Source organism: Lactuca serriola, chromosome 1 (genome assembly GCF_051521515.1).
Source record: "Lactuca serriola cultivar US96UC23 chromosome 1, Lser_US96UC23_V15, whole genome shotgun sequence".
In the NCBI taxonomy this organism is placed as follows: domain Eukaryota; kingdom Viridiplantae; phylum Streptophyta; class Magnoliopsida; order Asterales; family Asteraceae; genus Lactuca; species Lactuca serriola.
The window spans coordinates 158,587,673-158,605,980 of NC_136408.1; the positions used below are offsets into that span (position 1 = coordinate 158,587,673).

Below are 18,308 nucleotides of genomic sequence, written 5' to 3' on the forward strand. Positions count from 1 at the left end.
GTGATGTGATGATCAATCATGGCTGCTCTTGTTCAAGTCTTATTTTATTTACAAAATATCATCAATTATGTGGTGTAATCAACAACTATTTTGTTTGTATTTTTGAATTCTCATGCAAAATTTCTAGTTTAGATATTAGATCATCTCTTGAATTTGTTACCCCATTTTGCATAATTCCAATTAATGTGTGGAATGTTGGAAACAAATTGGTGTTTGTTGGAAATGATATTTTTGAACAATTTGTTTTTTATATTATGCAAATTGAAGAATCTCATTTGTTTTTTGGGTTAAATATTCATATGTAGTATGTGATCAATTGTGGCAGGGTAAAATGGTCATCCTTAATAGTCAGCACATTCAGTCAGATGTACAATCAAACAACATGGTTTTTACTCACAAAGGATTTCTTACCCAGACAGAACTTTCCCAGTCATAACTTTATCAGTCAGAAACTATTAAACGGGGCCTTAGTGTTATATTATTAATGCACACCTAGGTAAGTATGTTAATTATTTTATTCAGAGTAATTTAGTCTCATTGTATTTATAATTGCATATCTTGTATGATTAGATATGCCAGTTCACTATAAACAATGCTCTGATACCAATCTATCACATCCCCCTATGGCACGTATCACAATATTGTCCGCTTTGGGCCACTCGGCACAAGGACTTCCATGGGGGTCACCCATCCCGGTACTACGCCCGCCCAAGCACGCTTAACTGTAGATTTCTTATGGGATATGCTGCCCTCACGGCTTTAAAACGCGTTGTGACAAGGAAGGTATCCACGCCCCTTATAAGGAAATGTTTCCTTCTCCTTCCAAGCCAATGTGGGATTAGGTGCAACCCACCTTCACCCCCCCCCCATCATAGGGTTCGACGTCCCTATCGAACACATCGACCCGTGCCCTAGCTCTGATACCAATCTATCACACCCTCGAACTAGAAGGCGGAAACGTCCGGGGGCTTGAGTGAGTTCATTCTTTTAGTATCATCACAATGTATATAATTGAAACAAAACATCATCATCACCACACATGTAATATTACAACTGTCATTGTTTACATCAAGTATTGTATTTCAATATTACATGTCAAAATATCCAAAGTATGATGAAAACAAAACACAACAAAATATCCAGGTATTCTTGTTGACCAACCTGCTCAACGATTTCCTAAGAATACAAGTTAATTTAAAAAGGTCAACATATATAATGTTGGTGAGTTCATAAGCATGTTTGAGTAAAATGTTTTGTATTACTTTGCAACTGCCAGAAAATCCAATATTTCCAAAAAAACGGTTTGAAATGTTTGTGTCTGATCTTGTATTAATGCATGTGTGTTAATGTTTGTAAGAATATAAAGAGAATGACCCCAAACAACCCGATGTTGCCTGTTTATGAAAACGTTGTGATCTCAACACCCGAGGTTAAGTACCAGTGCGTGTGTGTTACCATGTTATCCACAAAAGATTGGTTCCCGTAAATTTTATAATGATGTTAATTCCTCTAAGTGAGTCATTATAACCATATTTTATAATGACAATTTCGCCTGTCATGACGTCTTTCAGACGCCGACTTGTTTAAGGTAATGTTTGTCACCCTAGACTTGCCTAGTCTAACTGTAGTGAACAGCTCAGGTGTGGGGTGTCACCGCCGTATAGATCTATACACAAACTCTCGCTCTCTCTCTCTAGGAGACTCTGATTATAACTACATGTCACGTTTGTACACTCAATAAGTGCCAAACGAAGTGTCTCACAAGATCCTTAACTGAATTTATGCGGATAAAAATGTAAGGTACATTCCAGGCCCAATAAACATGAAAGAGGAAAACTAAGACCCACTAAACATGCAAATTATATTCCAGACCCAATAAGCATATAAGGTATATTCTAGGCCCAAAAAACATGAAAGAGGACAACAAAGGCCCAATAAACATGTAAATTATATTACAGGCCCAATAAACATATAAGGTAGATTACAGGCCCCATAAACATGTAAGAGGACAACTAAGGCCCACTAAATATGTAAATTATATTCCAGACCCAATAAGCATAAATGTCACAACTAGCATTTTTTGCTAGGAAATTTTGTATTCATGTAATCAACTCCAGTGTAACTTGTAACCTAAGTTGAAGTTTTGTGCAAATGATCATTCCAAAAACAACTATTTGAACCCAAACTCACTCGTGAAGTTCAAAACCAAATTCAATACATCTCATATTCTCAACTGTGGATTTGAAACCCTAATATCCCAGTTCAAATCCCAATTGGGCTAGAACTTATTTATTAGGCCTAATGGGCCAATAAAATCACAACTTGGTTATTTGGACTCTAATTGGACCCACTTTCATGAAACTATAACCTTTTGTACCATGTTGGGCCTAAAATATCTCATTTCACTTTGTGGGCCTTATTGGACCTCAAATGACCTACTTCATTCTCATGGGCCTTTATGGGCCGTGAACAACTCTCTTGAACATTAATGGGCCGTAAACCCCCTTTCTTTATCATTATTGGGTCGCAAACCCTCATATAGGCCCAATGGGCCGGAAACTTTCATATTGGGCCGCATAGTTTCGAATATAATAAAAAATGGCCCAAACTCTTCTTTTTCTTTTATTTCCTCTCTCATTCTCGGTTAAAAAAAAAGAGAAACATGGATTATTGGCTTAGTGACACCTCAACATTACATGATGTGTATCTATGCACTAAACACAACATGTATCTAGGCTAATCTCATGTTTCAATGCAACATCTTGTCTCATCTCTCTTCTCTCCTTCTCCCTTCGTATTCTCAGCCACCTTCATCCCATCCAAACCTCACTCTCACATCAAAACTTCACTCATAACTCTCAAGAAAGCTATCATATCCTAACTCTTAAATTTTTCTGTGCCTTGTGTAAGATCAAGAACTCTTCACCAAAGATCATCACTCTTGGGTAAGTTACTCTCTAAGTATGATGATTAACTTCATTTTATGATAATCTTCACTCCTTAACACTCTATTTCATGATCCATGCTCTTAGAACACAAAAATCTCTTCAAGGAAGCTTGTTAGAGCCGAAATCATTCTCATATTCACCAAAACCAAATCCAACACCCCAATGTGAGTTTATACCCCCTATTATTCGGTTTTACTGTGTTTTGGGGGAGAATACAAGTTGTTTTGTGTAGATCTATGTGTATATACATGATTTTGTGTGTTTTTCATGATATAAGTGTGATTAGGTGTTATAAACTTCATGAACTCGAAAATATACATAAAAATGATGATATTTGTGGACATAACACTTGATACCACATATTATGAAAAGAAAAGGTTTTAAAACATCCCAAGGTTGTTTAAAACTAAGAAATTTACATAAGAGTGCCAAAAATGACAAGATAATAAAAAAGTGAAGTTAGTATGCATAACTCACGGTTTTGAAAAGATTTATTTGAATAACTATGGATCTTTATGGTATTTATGATTTTGTAAGGGCCTTAAGTGTAAACTTTCACAAATGGGCCTTATTTTGGGCCTTCATGATTTTTGGGCTAAATTTGTAAAATTTTGGGCTTTTGTGGACTTAAATGTCATTTTAAACAAAGTTGAGCCAAGAATGTAAACTTTCGGTTAAAAAGGGCTGAAAATGTAATTTTATTAAATCTTGGGTCAAAAAGATAAATTATTGATAAATGGGCCGAAAATTTCAATTTTCATAAAATGGAGGCTAAAAGTGCTATTTTGACAAAAATGGGGTTAAAAATGTTATTTCACGTGAATCAAGCCCTTAAATGTAAACTTATGGTTTTAAAGGACCAAAAGTGTCACTTTTACTAAAAATGTTCCTTAATTGTAAATTTCTGGTTTAAGGACCAAAAATGTCTTTTTACAAAAAGCAGGCCTTTTATGTCATTTTGGTAAACAACTGAACTTAACAACCAACTTAACGGATCAATTACGTCATTTACACTTTTTATTATGCCTGAAATATAATTTACATGTTTAGTGGGCCTTAGTTGTCATCTTTCATGTTTATTAGGCCTGGAATATACCTTATATGCTTATTGGGCCTGGAATAAAAATTGCTTGTTTAGTGGGTCTTAGTTTTCATCTTTCATGTTTATTGGGCCTGGAATATACCTTACATTTTTATCCGCATAAATTCAATTAAGGATCTTATGAGACACTTCGTTTGGCACTTATTGAGTGTATAAACATGGCATGTAGTTATAATCAGAGTCTCCTAGAGAGAGAGTGAGAGTTTGTGTATACATCTATACGGGGGTGACACCCCACACCTGAGTTGTTCGCTACAGTTAGATTAGGTCAGTCTATGGTGACAAACCTTACCTTAAACAAGTCGGCGTCTAAAAGACGTCATGACAGGTGAAATTGTCATTATCAAGTATGGTTATAATGACTCACTTAGAGGAATTAACACCATTATAAAATTTACGGGAACCAGTCTTTTGGGGATAACATGGTAACACACACGCACTGGTACTCAACCTCGGGTGTTGAGATCACAACGTTTTCATAAACAGACAACATCGGGTTGTTTGGGTCATTCTCTTTATATTCTTACAAACATTAACACACATGCATTAATACAATATCGGACACAAACATTTCAAACCGTTTTTTGGAAATATCAGATTTTCTGGCAGTTGCAAAGTAATACAAAACATTTTTCTCAAACATGCTTATGAACTCACCAACATTATATATGTTGACCTTTTTAAATTAACTTGTATTCTCAGGATATCGTTGAGCAGGTTGGTTAGCAAGAATACCTTGATATTTTGTTGTGTTTTGTTTTCATCACACTTTGGATATTTTGACATGTAATATTGAAATACAATACTTTATGTAAACAATGACAGTTGTAATATTACATGTGTGGTGATGATGATGTTTTGTTTCAATTATATACATTGTGATGATACTACAAGAATGAACTCACTCAAGCCCCGGGACGTTTCCACCGTCTAGTTCGGGGGTGTGACAGATTGGTATCAGAGCTAGGGCACGGTTCGATGTGTTCGACAGGGACGTCGAACCCTATGATGGGGGGTGAAGGTGGATTGCACCTGATCCCACATCGTCTTGGAAGGAGAACAAAACATTTCCTTATAAGGAGTGTGGATACCTTCCTTGTCACAACGCGTTTTAAAGTCGTGAGGGCAACATATCTCATAAGAACTCTACAGTTAAACGTGCTTGGGCGGGAGTAGTACCGGGATGGGTGACCCCCAGGGAAGTCCTCATGCCGAGTGGCCCAAAGCAGGCAATATTGTGATACGTGCCAGAGGGAATGTTACACCTTTGAGTATGCAAAAAATAGGATATGTTCAATTGCAACAAAACAACCCCAATGCAATTTATATGAAAAAAATATAATCAACCCAAAATAGTAAGAAATCAACCAATATGAGACACCAGAATTTTAGCTTGGAAACCTCTCAAGAACGGAGAGTAAAACCACGAGACTACTAGAGCCGCTTCAAATCCACTATCACCAATATTAGAGAAATACAAAGTCTTATCTAGATGTACTAGAGGCATATAATAATCAGTGGCGTAGCTAAGATGTTTTTTTAGGGTATGCCAAATAATTTACAAAATATAAACTACTAGCAAAATACTTCAAACAATAATAAAATGTAACCATGTATGGATTTTTAAAGTAAATTGTTCATTTCAGTTGCACACGACGCTCTTTTACATCATTAAAATCATCTAAAATCGAGTCTAAACTAAAAATCTTAGCGATATCTTTCTCGATGTAAAGAACTAGACTATTAGCAATAAAACCATCGTCCATCTTGTTACGTAGTCTATTCTTCACAATTTTCATGGCGGAAAATGCACGCTCAATAGTCGCAGTAGACATCGGAAGGGTCAACACAAGTCGAATCAATCTGTTAACAAGATAGTAATGACTTGCTTTTCCTGTCTCTACCAAGCCTTGAGATACTTCAACAATAGATGACAACTTTCCCAAAAATGGGTGGTCCTTCACATAAGCTTCAAAGCGCTTCAACTGAAATTTTAGAACATCTATTTCCTGTTCTGTGAAATCAAGATAATAATATTTTTTTGCAAGTTTACAAATAGAATCAGTTTTGAAGCGTTTATATCCCTCCTTTGGATTCAAAGCAAGACTAAGTTCTAAAACCTCTACAACTCTTTCATTGAACCTTGTATTAATTTCCTATAGCTAAAAATTAATAGTTTCATTAAATATATCAAAATGATAGTGATGCTCAATAGTAATATGACCTCCCTTCCTATTGCTTCTCCCTTCAAAATAAGGATCTTTGAATTCAGGAATGTCAATATCATGCTTCTTACAAAACTCAACGACATCATCAAGAAAATTTGCCTATTCATTATCTCTAAGGGTTTCAATCAGTTTCTTTGTATGGGATCATTGTGATTGCACTTATGATGTCTTGAGATTTTTGTTGTAAAGCTTGACAAAGAGTATCAGTAATTCCCAAAATTTGTTTCATCATATGTAAAATGAAAACAAATTCAAAAGATGTGATTCTTTTCAACGTGATACTAGCATCACCTTTTGTTTTATAATTAGAGCCCACTTTTTTTATGTTTTCTAAAACCGTACAAGTTGGATTATACATTTGTATAAGACTACTAATAGAAGTAAAATGTGAGCTCCAACGAGTGTCTTCGGCACATTTTAAAGTACCAATTTGATTAGCCCCTTTACCAGTATTAATTTCACCAGATTCTAACAATTCTGCAATTTCAGCAGCTTGAGCAGCTTGTAGCTCATCTTGGCGTTTACAAGAAGCACCTACGACATTCACAATGAAAGATAAATTTTGGAAAAATTCATGTATAAAACTTACTTCTCTAGCTGCTTCAACCAACGCAAGTTGTAACCGATGAGCCGTACAATGTATATAATAAGCACATGGATAATCCTTAAGGAATAATGCTTGTAATCCCTTCCATTCACCACACATGTTGCTAGCTCCATCATACCGCTGTCCACGAAGATTCTCAACAACAAGCTCGTAAGAAGTAAGAGTTTCACATATAGAAGAATACAAAGTGGAAGACGATGTATCTTTGACATGGACAAGATCAAAAAACCGTTCTTGTATGTAACCTTTCTTGTCAACATATCTAAGAACAATGGCCATTTGTTCTTTCTTACTTTCATCACTTGCCTCATCCACGATTATGCAGTATTTAGAATCACAAATATCCTCAAGTATCTTTTTTCTCACTTTCTCAGCAAAAACATGTAAAATTTCTTTCTGAACCTCAGGTGAAGTGTATTTCGCGTTGCCGGGTGCATTTTCTAAAACGGCACCTGCAACCTCTTCATTGTAAGAAGCTGTGTGCTTGATTACCTCAAAGAAGTTACCATGATTTTTTGAATCAATTTTCTCATCATGCCCCCTAAATGAAATCCCCTGAAATGAAAGAAAACGAACAACATCTATTGATGTTTTCACCCTTAGCCTATTCTTTTTAATTTGATCAGCGGACTGTTTTTGCAGCACTTTATCAATATGTACTGATTGATTCATCAAAGTATCACAAAATCGCACAACATTATAATGCTGAGAGTTTGGTATATCTCCAATGTGTTTCAAAAATGAACAATGTTTCCCTTTAACTTTGTTCCAGTTTTTAAAACCATTGGTTGTAAATGCATCATGGCCATTATGGGTATTTGATTCTTCAAGAAAAATATAGCAATAAAAACAATATGCTCTATCTTTAGTTTTAGAATACTCAAGCCAAGGAAATTCGGAATACCATTTAGATTGAAAATGTTGTGGGTGACTTTTTGAACCGAATGGAGGATATTTAGGCAACACAGGTTGATGTGGCCCCGATCTTAAGTATGCTCGTCTGATTTGATCCTTCATATTGGCTGCATATTTCCATATAGGTAGACGTAGGCCAGGATCATGTTCAATAGAACAAAATATAGGATTCTCAACCGTTGAAAATGGTGCAGGGCTCTTAGCCTTTGAAGATGGTAGAGGGTTGGAGGTGCTTGAGGGTTCCCAACCGGTAATGATGATGATGTCGTGTTTTTCTCTTCGTCTCTTGGTAAGACATTACACGTGAAAAATGAATCCAATCTTTTTTGCTTTGTTCCCATTGTTCAACAAAATTCACTAATCACAAAAAAATTCAATTACAAACATAATCTTATATTTGTATACAAATCAAACTTATATGTAATACAATAACACATAATACAATTATTCATATAACTATTTCATAGCAACAATTAACAACCTAATTTATACAATACATACGAATATACAATCAAAAAATAAAATCAATGCATACCTTAATGTTAAATTGGACAGAAGTTGTTCAATTAAAAATTATATAAGATATAAATAAAACAAATTGATTAATTAAGATTAAATAGAAAAAAAAAACAAACCTGGTGACGCTATGGAGATTAAACTTTGAAGTGTTTTAATTGCAATAAGAAATTGAAACGACTATGCAATACGTTTCAAAACCTTATTTGATTGAGATGCCGGCAGCATCCCTAATGTAATGCGCAAAGAGAAAAAGGAAAAATAAAATAAAATAAACAAACTTAAAAGTTGTAGATGGTGGGCCATTTTAGCCCAAAATTTGTTTTAACTAAGGAAATTATATTATATATATATATATATATATAGGTTCAGGTTCATTTGAGACCATTCTAATTTTGTGAGGCCGTGAGACCAAATCTAAAAATAATTTTAAAATGCAAAATAAATGGAAAAATCCAAAAATTCTTTTTTTAAATATTATTTTCGGAACTTGAATTAACTAAAAAAAAATAAAAAAATATAAAAAAAATAAAAAAAAATAAAAAAAATTCCGTTTTTTTTTTAAAAATACGTGAAATATTCTAAATAGAATATTACACTGACATATTCTAAAAAATAATTTTAAAATGCAAAATAAATGGAAAAATCTAAAAATTCTTTTTTTAAATATTATTTTCGGAACTTGAATTAACTAAAAAAAATAAAAATAAAATAAAATAAAATTCTATTTTTTTTGAAAAATACGTGAAATATTCTAAATAGAATATTACACTGTACATATTCTAAAAATAATTTTAAAATGCAAAATAAATGGAAAAATCAAAAAATTCTTTTTTTAAATATTATTTTCGGAACATGAATTAACTAAAAAAAATAAAAAAAAAATAAAAAAAATACGTCTCACGGTCTCACAAAATATAGGTGGTCTCAAATGAACCTAACCATATATATATATATATATATATATATATATATATATATATATATATATATATATATATATGCTCAAGTTATCTAGGGTGGGCCATGGCCCACTCTTGCAATTAATCAGCTCCGTCCCTGATAATAATCATCATACACTTTGAACAAGATTACTTCGAGTATATGGAATTAAACAACAAAGAGAAAGGAAGGAATTCACCCAAAAACGTTACTGAGTTCCAGCAACAAACAAAAACGATGATTCTCGACATCCTGGAGCTAATCATAACAATTCAACCATTGCATATTAAGGTCTTGATGTTAGGAAGTCGCTGTCCAAAATCAAAGAAAACGAACAGTTGGATCTCCGGGAAAAGAAGGAACACTATAGGTGTATCTTTAAAAACAGGAATTGATAAAAGACCTCTTTTGCTTCTTACTCTCTCTGGTGGCTATAATTTTTTTTTTGTGCTTTTGAAATTAGTTCAGATAACATATATATATATATATATATATATATATATATATATATATATATATATATATATATACATGGGCTAAAGAAGTGGGCTTTCCTCATAGGCTAAAAAACCCTAAGAGAAAACCCAACAAAATTGGGTATTTAAGTAAAGACTAGTTTTTGTTTGGCATTAGATAGCTTGGGTTAGTGGTTCTGTTGTTGCTGTCGAGCTTTTGCTGTTTAGTTTAGGTTAGTTTTTCACTATATTATGTAGGATGCTAGACTGTCTCTGTGACTTTTATATGAAAAACTATGGGATGACCATAACAGTTGTATAAAAGACTATGGGATGACCATAACAATTATATGAATGACTATGGGAGGACCATAACAATTGCATGAAATACTATGGGAGGAACATAGTAGTTGTATGAAAGACTAACGGAGGACCATAACAAGAAAGACTATAGGAGGATTGCAACAACGGAAGTGATTGTAAAATTATGGGAGGACCATAACATTCACATGGGTTGAAACATACCCGATAGCTGAAATAAACTGTAATGTTATGTATATGGTATCTTAGGGAACTCACTAAGCTTCGTGTTTACAATTAGAATTTTAGATTGTTTCAGGTTTTCTTGTATTGATGAAAGGGCGCGACTTGATCGTATCACATCCATTAGAGAATTCAACAGTTAATAATTATTATATTTATACTCTAATTGTTGTTTTGGAAACGAATGGCTTTATTTGTATCTTTGAAGTTGTAATTGGAACAAATTCTTTTAATATTAAATGAAAAAAATTCTTTGAAATTTGGTACGTTAAAATTTTAGAGCCAAAACTGCAAATTGGTTGAAGTTAAGGAACAAAGTGTGTATGATCCAATAAAGAATTAATGTAATTTGGAAGAAAAAGAATGGAAAATAGAGATTAAGGTTGTGGATTTTATAAATAAAAAATATGATTACATCTATATTATTCTTATAAAATTATGCTTGCACACATAAAAAAATTAATAATCAAACAAATATCGGGAAACTTTGATAATTGTACCACTATTTTATCATTGATCTATGTATAACTTCCAGTAAATTTGACATTTGGGTACCATCTTTTTAGATTTCCCATATTTTCTATATAATTTCTCATCCTTATAAGGAACTACTTGATCTTAACTTATATAAACATGAGCATATAACTCAACCCGAGAAAGCCCTAACTCTAATAGTTCCTCAAGCAAGCAAAGAGTCGCCAACTCGTTCCAAAAAATAAGTATCGATTTGTAAAGGCAAAGATACACTTAATTCAAATATCATATAAATTGAAGTGTAAATTTCTAAGGTTGCAAGCTTATTAATGGAAAAAAAACGTACTATTATTAACGATGTGAGTGATAATATGGAAAAGATTAGAGAATTTTTTAATAGGTATCGACTTTAGGAAAGTTTGATTACGTTATGTTATGGATATTTAGTTATGGGGTTTTATGTTATGAAATTTTATATTATCCATGTTTTATGTTTTGGAATTATATATTGTGCAATTTTATTATATGAGATTTTAGGTAGAACTCTTGTACATATGGTAGTTGTGCTCATTGATCAACATCTTTTTATAAGGGAAGAGGATAAGGAGAATCCTATCAAAATATATTAAGAATTTGTAATTTGATATGATATTCACGTGTGTATGGACCAGATGACAAGGCATAACACATGCTTCATGATTTTTGAAAGAAATTACATTAAACTAGACTTCTTATTTTTCATTTTCCTCCACAATGTATGTCATCTTTCTTTAAGTTTAATTATTTAATTAATTATGTATTCTTATGTAATAATATTATCACTCACATTTACATATAAATATTACTTGTCGGACATTACATACACCAATATTCGAAAATTTATCACTTTGTAATACAAGGTACCATCAAGACGATCTTGAACAACAATGTGCATTAATTACACAAGAAATACCTAATTATGTTCATACACAACTCATAAATGTTATTGAAAGTTCTCATGATGTTTTGAATGTAAGATAACCAATCATAAATCAAATAACTTCTTATCCCTTTTCAATAAAAATAAACATAACACACTCCTTAAATTTATAAAAAAAAATGCAATATTCACGATCAATTATTCATCAATTTTGAAAAGAAACATCATGTATACTTCTAAATACAAAAGTGCAAATAAAAAAACTAAGAAAATCTACACAAAAATAGAATCATGTTCTAAAAGGAATGAATATAAGCTAAGTAGTGGTAATTCTAAAGATTTTCGGGAGGAAAAATAGAAATGTCTCCTACGTTATCCATAATATGTGGAAGTATCAACGAGAGACCATATTGATAATTAAATGTTTTTAAATTTTTTGAAATTTTATACAAAATATTATGTTTAATTTGGATTCTAGTATGTTTTTATGGATTTTCAAGCATTATATTTAACTTTATATTTTATATAATGTCTTACATTTTTTATAATTATTCAATAAAATGTTTAAAAAACACAAATATTTCATTCAAACATAAAATTGTTCAAAAAGTTAAAATAATGGTATAATTTTATGAAAGTTAAACTTTTTTCTATTTTTTTTTTCCAACTCAAAAGCAAATAAAATAATGGTATAATTAGTTGTATTGCTTTTTTCTTTAACAAAGTGTTAGGGTTACTTAACACGTTTGTTCTTCCAAAATAGGACTAACTACTACGTATTAGTGTACAACTCTCAATGCATACTGTACAAGTCATAAATGCATAATCATTTTGGATCTTGAGAAATTATGCTCTGGCGAAGGATTTTCCCAAAAAGACAAACAAAATCCAAACCACCACCGCCCCAACCACCACAACCACAGCTTACGACGACCACCACCCATCCACTACGCATACAATCAAACCCCTCGCGATCGTCACTTCCAACCACCGCCTCCACTTCCACCTTCACCGGCGCCGGTCACTGGTAAGAACAAAAGATGTTCAGGGATGAGTCGGCATGCAATACTTACAACTATGGCGACTCCGTTTACTGGGATGCTCGATACATTCATGAGGCATCCGCTGGTTCATTCGATTGGTATCAGCGTTACCATGCCCTTCGTCCTTTTGTTCGAAAATACATTCCTACCTCTTCTCGCGTCCTTATGGTTGGTTGCGGCAATGCAGGTATACTGTTTCATTCTCGATCAGCTCTCTCACTTTAATCTCTATTAGATGCATACAATTTCTGTACTTTTTTTAGAAATTCGATACTATTTCATCGAGGTGAAATACTATTACTCTCTTTTACATGTCGTATAGGACAATTATTTAAATATGATGTGCTGGATCACTGTTTCAAGCTATTTTTTCCGTCTCATAGCGATATTAAAGATCAAAATTCTTAGTAAACTTGATTTTTTTTGTACTTGGAGTTTGAATTTTGTTTAGAAGGGGATTAGGGAAACATTGGTGCTTTACATGATTGAGATAATCATGTTGAATTGGCTTCTTTCCTCCCCCAAAATGATAAAGAACAGGGTATGGATGATGAATACTTGTAGTTATGTTGAAATTGTTTACAAAAGAATGTAATTTCTGATGCATAATTGAGGCAGACACTCGATATACCACTGACTTCCATATCTTCATTAATTACACTCAACTTAGTATGAAAGTAGTTAACTTTTTTTAACTCCTGAAAATGAATGTAACAATATTGCATTTGCTTTGAGCCTTTGATCCAAGTTTAATTTGAGAACTCAGAGAGTTATTCTGTTTATTGCATAAGAGCAAAAGTGATTGTGCAGCCATTGTTGTTCAAATAGTATGAGGGCATCTTTGTAATTTCTGTTGGATTCAATATTTAGCTTTATATGGTTGATTTGGATGCTGTTTTGAGTTATTTGATATAACTCTTAATAAGCAAAATAGGCTTCACCATAACTGTTCAATATAATGTTTTAACTCCCAATGTTTCTTCCTTGTTAAAATTACTCAAATACCCTTTTAACCCCCATAACGCCTCATGAATTCCATTCCATTTCCTACTAACAAAATGCACGAAAGATTCTTCAAATTCTAATTCCATAAATACATTCTTCAATTTTGTTTGTAGTTATGTCAGAGGACATGGTGAAGGATGGATATGAAAACATCATGAATGTTGACATTTCATGTGTAGCTATTGAAATGATGCGAAGGAAATACGAGCATATTCCTCAGTTAAAATGTATCCTCTCTCTTATATATGTCTTATTTGGGTTTTCAAGATTTTTTTTGTTATAAATATAGTAATTCCTTATAAATTATATGTAAAGATTTGCAGATGGATGTTCGGGATATGGGCTTTTTTCTTGATGATTCATTTGATAGTGTAATTGATAAAGGTATACACTGATTTCTTTAGATTCATATGGTTTTAATATTAAGGTTAAATGCAAGAAACTATTAAAGGTCCTATTTCCGATTTTTTCTTATTACAACATTTTAATTTAATTGGGTTTTATGCAGAAAAGTCTTATTATTTTAGGAAAACTTTTGATAAAGTCCTAATTTTTTTTTGAACAGAAAAGTCTCGATTATTTAATATTTTGTCCAAATTAACGAAAAAGTCCTTATTTTTATTTGAGTAAATTACTGAAATCGCCCCTATGGTTTGGTGAAAATTACACGTTTGGTCCCTAACTTTTTTTTGTACTCAGATTGTCCCTATGGTTTGATTTTGTTGCGTTTTTCATCCCTACGGTCTGATCAAATTTGCACGTTTGGTCCCTAACTTATGTATCTAAGGGATGAAAAATGCAACAAAATCAAACTACAAAGTGTAAAAAAGCAAAGTTAGGGACAAAACATGCAATTTTGACCAAACCATAGGGACGATTTTAGTAATTTACTATTTTTATTTTAACAGGAAATGACAGATTATCGTGTAAAATTAAACAATCAGGACTTTTCTGTTCAAAAAATATAATTTAGGACTTTATCAAAAAATTTCCTAAAATAATAAGGCTTTTCTGCATAAAACCTTGTTTTAATTTGACAAAAATCTACTCAGTTATAGCAATGCCATCAAATATAAAGCATCTTCACTATATAGTGTCCTGATAATAAAGAAATCGAAAGTTTAATGTTATAATTAGGTTGATTTTTCAAACTACAATTCCATTATAACGAAAAAAAAAGTTTATATATTAATAGAATGAAATGAAAAGTAGGATGCTTTAATACACAAATATATAGAATTCCTTTTAGTCTTGAATATCTTGACTTTATTTATCATGTTGACTTTTATCAACTTTCCATCAACTACTCAATTTTTTACACATTTAACTTTGAACTTGGATCTTTCCACTGTTCCTTAAAAACAAATTTGAAAAATTCTGCATATAAAAAAATTGAAACTAGTTACACCTATGTCCCATTTGCAATTCTTTGTCCTACCCAAAAAAGTGAAACTCGTCTGTGCAAAAGACATAAATGCCCTCCTCAAATTGGTGGAAATTACAAATTTTAAACATGTGTTTTATATATTAACAATCATTTTTTTTGCGTTCTTTTACATGGTTTCTGATCTGCGGGTTTTAGGAACTCTTGACTCACTCATGGTAAGCTCAATTTTTTTATTTTTTTATTTTTTATCTTTTTTTACTTATATTCTAACTTTCTTCATTTTTTTTTAAAAATTTTGAAGTGTGGAACTGATGCTCCACTTAGTGCTTCTCAAATGCTTGGGGAAGTCAGCAGGTTTTATTTTCAATAAACCCAAATATAATTTCCTTTATTTTATAATAAGTTAATAATAACATGTTTTATTTTATTTGTAGGATTCTTAAACCTGGAGGGATTTATATGTTGGTAAAACATTGAACCTTTTTTTTTTGAGTAAATTACACGAATAGTCCTTATGGTTTATAGTAATTTGCGCGTTTGGTCCCTAACTTATTTTTTTAACTTGGAAGGTCCCTAGTATTTGTTTTTGTTACACGCTTGGTCCCTATCTTACCTAAAAAAGACTATTTTCCCTTGATTTTTTGATTTATTTAAATAAACACACCTCCAATTTCACCCCCCACCTTACCTTACCTTACATACCTCACTATTTTTTACTATTTAAATAATAGTCTTTTTAGGTAAGATAGGGATCAAACGTGTAACAAAAACAAACAGTAGGGACCAAACGCGCAACAAAAACAAACAGTAGGGACCTTCCGAGTTAAAAAAATAAGTTAGGGACCAAGCGTGCATATTACCCCAAACCATAGGGACCATTCATGTAATTTACTCTTTTTTTTTTTTAACTTGTAATTTATATTCCCTTTATAAAAACTAAATAGTAGACACTATTAATTACTTCTTATTTCTACAGATTACATATGGTGATCCAACGGTCAGGATGACTCATATAAACAAACCAGCTTACAATTGGAAAATAGACTTGTACATAATACGTAAGTTCTTTCAATAATTCATTTTATGTTCCTAATAGTCTAAATAATTTAATTATTTGATGAATCTACCAATTTATAGCATTTTACTTTTGTTTTGTTTTTATAATTGGATAGATTTCAACCCAATAAGTGTCTTAAGGCTATGTTTGGCGCACTAGCTGAAAAGCTAGCTGATAAAAAAATGGTGTTTTGTAAAACTAGCTGAAAGATATAAAATGGCATAAAAAGGGCATTTACAAGATTGTGTTTCTATAATTAATTAAGAGGTATATTTGGAAAAATTTTAAAAAGCTCCTTAAAAACTAGTAAGTATTCGATAAATATACATGTAGTAAAACATAACATAGAATACTTGTCACAATCCATGAGATACTTGTGTAAACTTCTAACACAAATTGAGAATTTTATCATGTACTACAATTTAACAAAAATTTGCATTTAGACCGCGACAAAAATGTGTGGGACTCGCTCATAATCACTTGTTTGTGTAAAAGACGTAAATGCCCCCATCCTCAAAAATATCCCAAGGAAGCTTTCTAGGGCTATTTCCGATCATGAGGATGAAGATATTAACGTCTTTTACATCTATGAGATCGAGAGTGAGTCTCTATGTGACAAAAAAAAATTGCAGTTTTTGGCCTGTTGACATCAGTCTTAGTTTCAGTCCAATGCACGTCCAAAACAGTATAATTTTTTAAAAAAATGATAAACCGCACCATCTGAACGGACCACGTGGGAAGTCAATCGCAGACAAAAAAAGTTGCAGTTTTTGTCTTGTTGACATCATTCTTAGTCTCAAACTCTCAGTCCAATGCACGTCAAAAACAGTACAATTTTTAAAAAATAATTGTAAACCGCACCATCTAAACAAACCACGTGGGAAGTCAATCGCGAACAAAAAAAAATTGCAGTTTTTGTCTTGTTGACATCAGTCTTAGTCTCAGACTCTCAGTCCAATGCACGTCAAAAACAATACAATTTAAAAAAAAAATTGTAAAACGCACCATCTGAACGGACCAAGTGGGAAGTCAATGGCAGACAAAAAAATTGCAGCTTTTGTCTTGTTGACATCAGTCTTAGTCTTAGTCCAATGCACATCAAAAAACAGTACAATTTTTAAAAAAAATGATAAACCGCACCATCTGAGCGGACCACGTGGTAGTGCAATTGCGGAACACTAGCAATATTTTGGGTGTGTCAGGGTTTGGGTTCTAACCCTGGACCTCCTGTGTCACTCCTCAACCACTAGGCTCCCATCTGGGAAAAAAAAGAGCAGAAGAATTTAACAAGAAGTCTAAATGGATATTTTTTAATGCAGCTCGGCCGGGGTTTCAAAGGCCACCAGGTTCAACTTCATCCCCTAAATCATACCTGTCACCTGTTCCCACAAACGACAAAGGATTGCTTCCTGCTGATTATGTTTTAGAAGATCCAGATTCTCATTTCATTTACATCTGCACCAAAACGGGTCAAGACCCGGATCTCAGTGACTCACCTGCCTTCCTTTGACTCTTGACATTTAATTACAAATATTTATTAATAAACTGTTTGTAAAAGTTAAACTAGCGGGGTTAGATGTTTTTAAAATACCTAATGCTTTGTTCTTTTTTTTTTTTTTTTTTTTTTAATATATAGATTTTCATTGGATTGTTGATTTTGATGAAGGTAATTTTAATAAACAGTGACTGAAATTCATACGTATTTACATGATTAGTTCACGAGTTTTGCTAAAATAAGGAGGGGGGTATAATAAGAAAGGTAGGCAAGCAAGCAGTGTGGCATTTCCTTCATCAGGATGTGTCATGCATATTTACATCCATTTATGAGTTTGAAAAATGTTTTGAAGAATTAATCAACCACGGTTTCTGTGTAGAACCCTAACAATGAAAAACAACTCTTCGCGTTAACTAACTACTTCACAAATTGGAGATAAATTCAATCCTCTTTTGATACCAAATTTTAACTTATGAGAATAAGTTATTTACATGCTAAGAATTCACCCCATTTGATTAATTTCGTATTTTAGAACCAGGATATTAAATACAAATGAGAATAAGTTTATCTAATGCCCATACAAATGGCTTCATGATCCCAATTGATCTTCTACTAAGGCTTAAGGCAATAGCATCTACTATGTACGGTCTAGTCAAATTGACCACACCCAAG

General features: G+C 32.4%; 3 protein-coding genes across 3 annotated transcripts; 1 reads left to right on the forward strand and 2 right to left on the reverse strand.

Annotated features, from left to right (window-relative positions):
- Positions 1 to 5,687: 5,687 nt before the first annotated feature.
- On the reverse strand, positions 5,688 to 6,385 carry LOC145063487 (uncharacterized). The gene is made up of 2 exons (XM_079011082.1): positions 6,275 to 6,385; positions 5,688 to 6,206 (listed from the first exon to the last, which is right to left on the reverse strand). Exons 1-2 carry the CDS (start codon positions 6,383 to 6,385, stop codon positions 5,688 to 5,690), a joined length of 630 nt encoding a protein of 209 aa, XP_078867208.1.
- A 14-nt stretch (positions 6,386 to 6,399) lies between these two features.
- Positions 6,400 to 7,902, reverse strand: LOC145063498 (uncharacterized). The gene has a single exon (XM_079011094.1). It carries the CDS (start codon positions 7,900 to 7,902, stop codon positions 6,400 to 6,402), a length of 1,503 nt encoding a protein of 500 aa, XP_078867220.1.
- Positions 7,903 to 12,474: 4,572 nt separating this feature from the next.
- LOC145100819 (S-adenosyl-L-methionine-dependent methyltransferases superfamily protein) lies at positions 12,475 to 17,839 on the forward strand. The gene is made up of 8 exons (XM_079037952.1): positions 12,475 to 12,879; positions 13,811 to 13,924; positions 14,013 to 14,081; positions 15,280 to 15,299; positions 15,386 to 15,438; positions 15,519 to 15,549; positions 16,061 to 16,142; positions 17,461 to 17,839. The coding sequence occupies exons 1-8, from the start codon at positions 12,690 to 12,692 to the stop codon at positions 17,649 to 17,651; spliced, it is 750 nt and encodes a 249-aa protein (XP_078894078.1). The 5' UTR covers positions 12,475 to 12,689; the 3' UTR covers positions 17,652 to 17,839.
- Positions 17,840 to 18,308: the final 469 nt, after the last annotated feature.

Coding starts and splice junctions, on each gene's coding strand:
- LOC145063487 (XM_079011082.1), bottom strand. CDS start 6,385: ATGAATAGGCAAATTTTCTTGATGATGTCGTTGAGTTTTGTAAGAAGC. Junction 6,207..6,274: donor GAGAAGCAATAGGAAGGGAG/GTCATATTACTA, acceptor TTTTAGCTATAG/GAAATTAATACAAGGTTCAA.
- LOC145063498 (XM_079011094.1), bottom strand. CDS start 7,902: ATGAAGGATCAAATCAGACGAGCATACTTAAGATCGGGGCCACATCAA.
- LOC145100819 (XM_079037952.1), top strand. CDS start 12,690: ATGTTCAGGGATGAGTCGGCATGCAATACTTACAACTATGGCGACTCC. Junction 15,300..15,385: donor GAACTCTTGACTCACTCATG/GTAAGCTCAATT, acceptor AAAATTTTGAAG/TGTGGAACTGATGCTCCACT. Junction 16,143..17,460: donor AATAGACTTGTACATAATAC/GTAAGTTCTTTC, acceptor TTTTTAATGCAG/CTCGGCCGGGGTTTCAAAGG.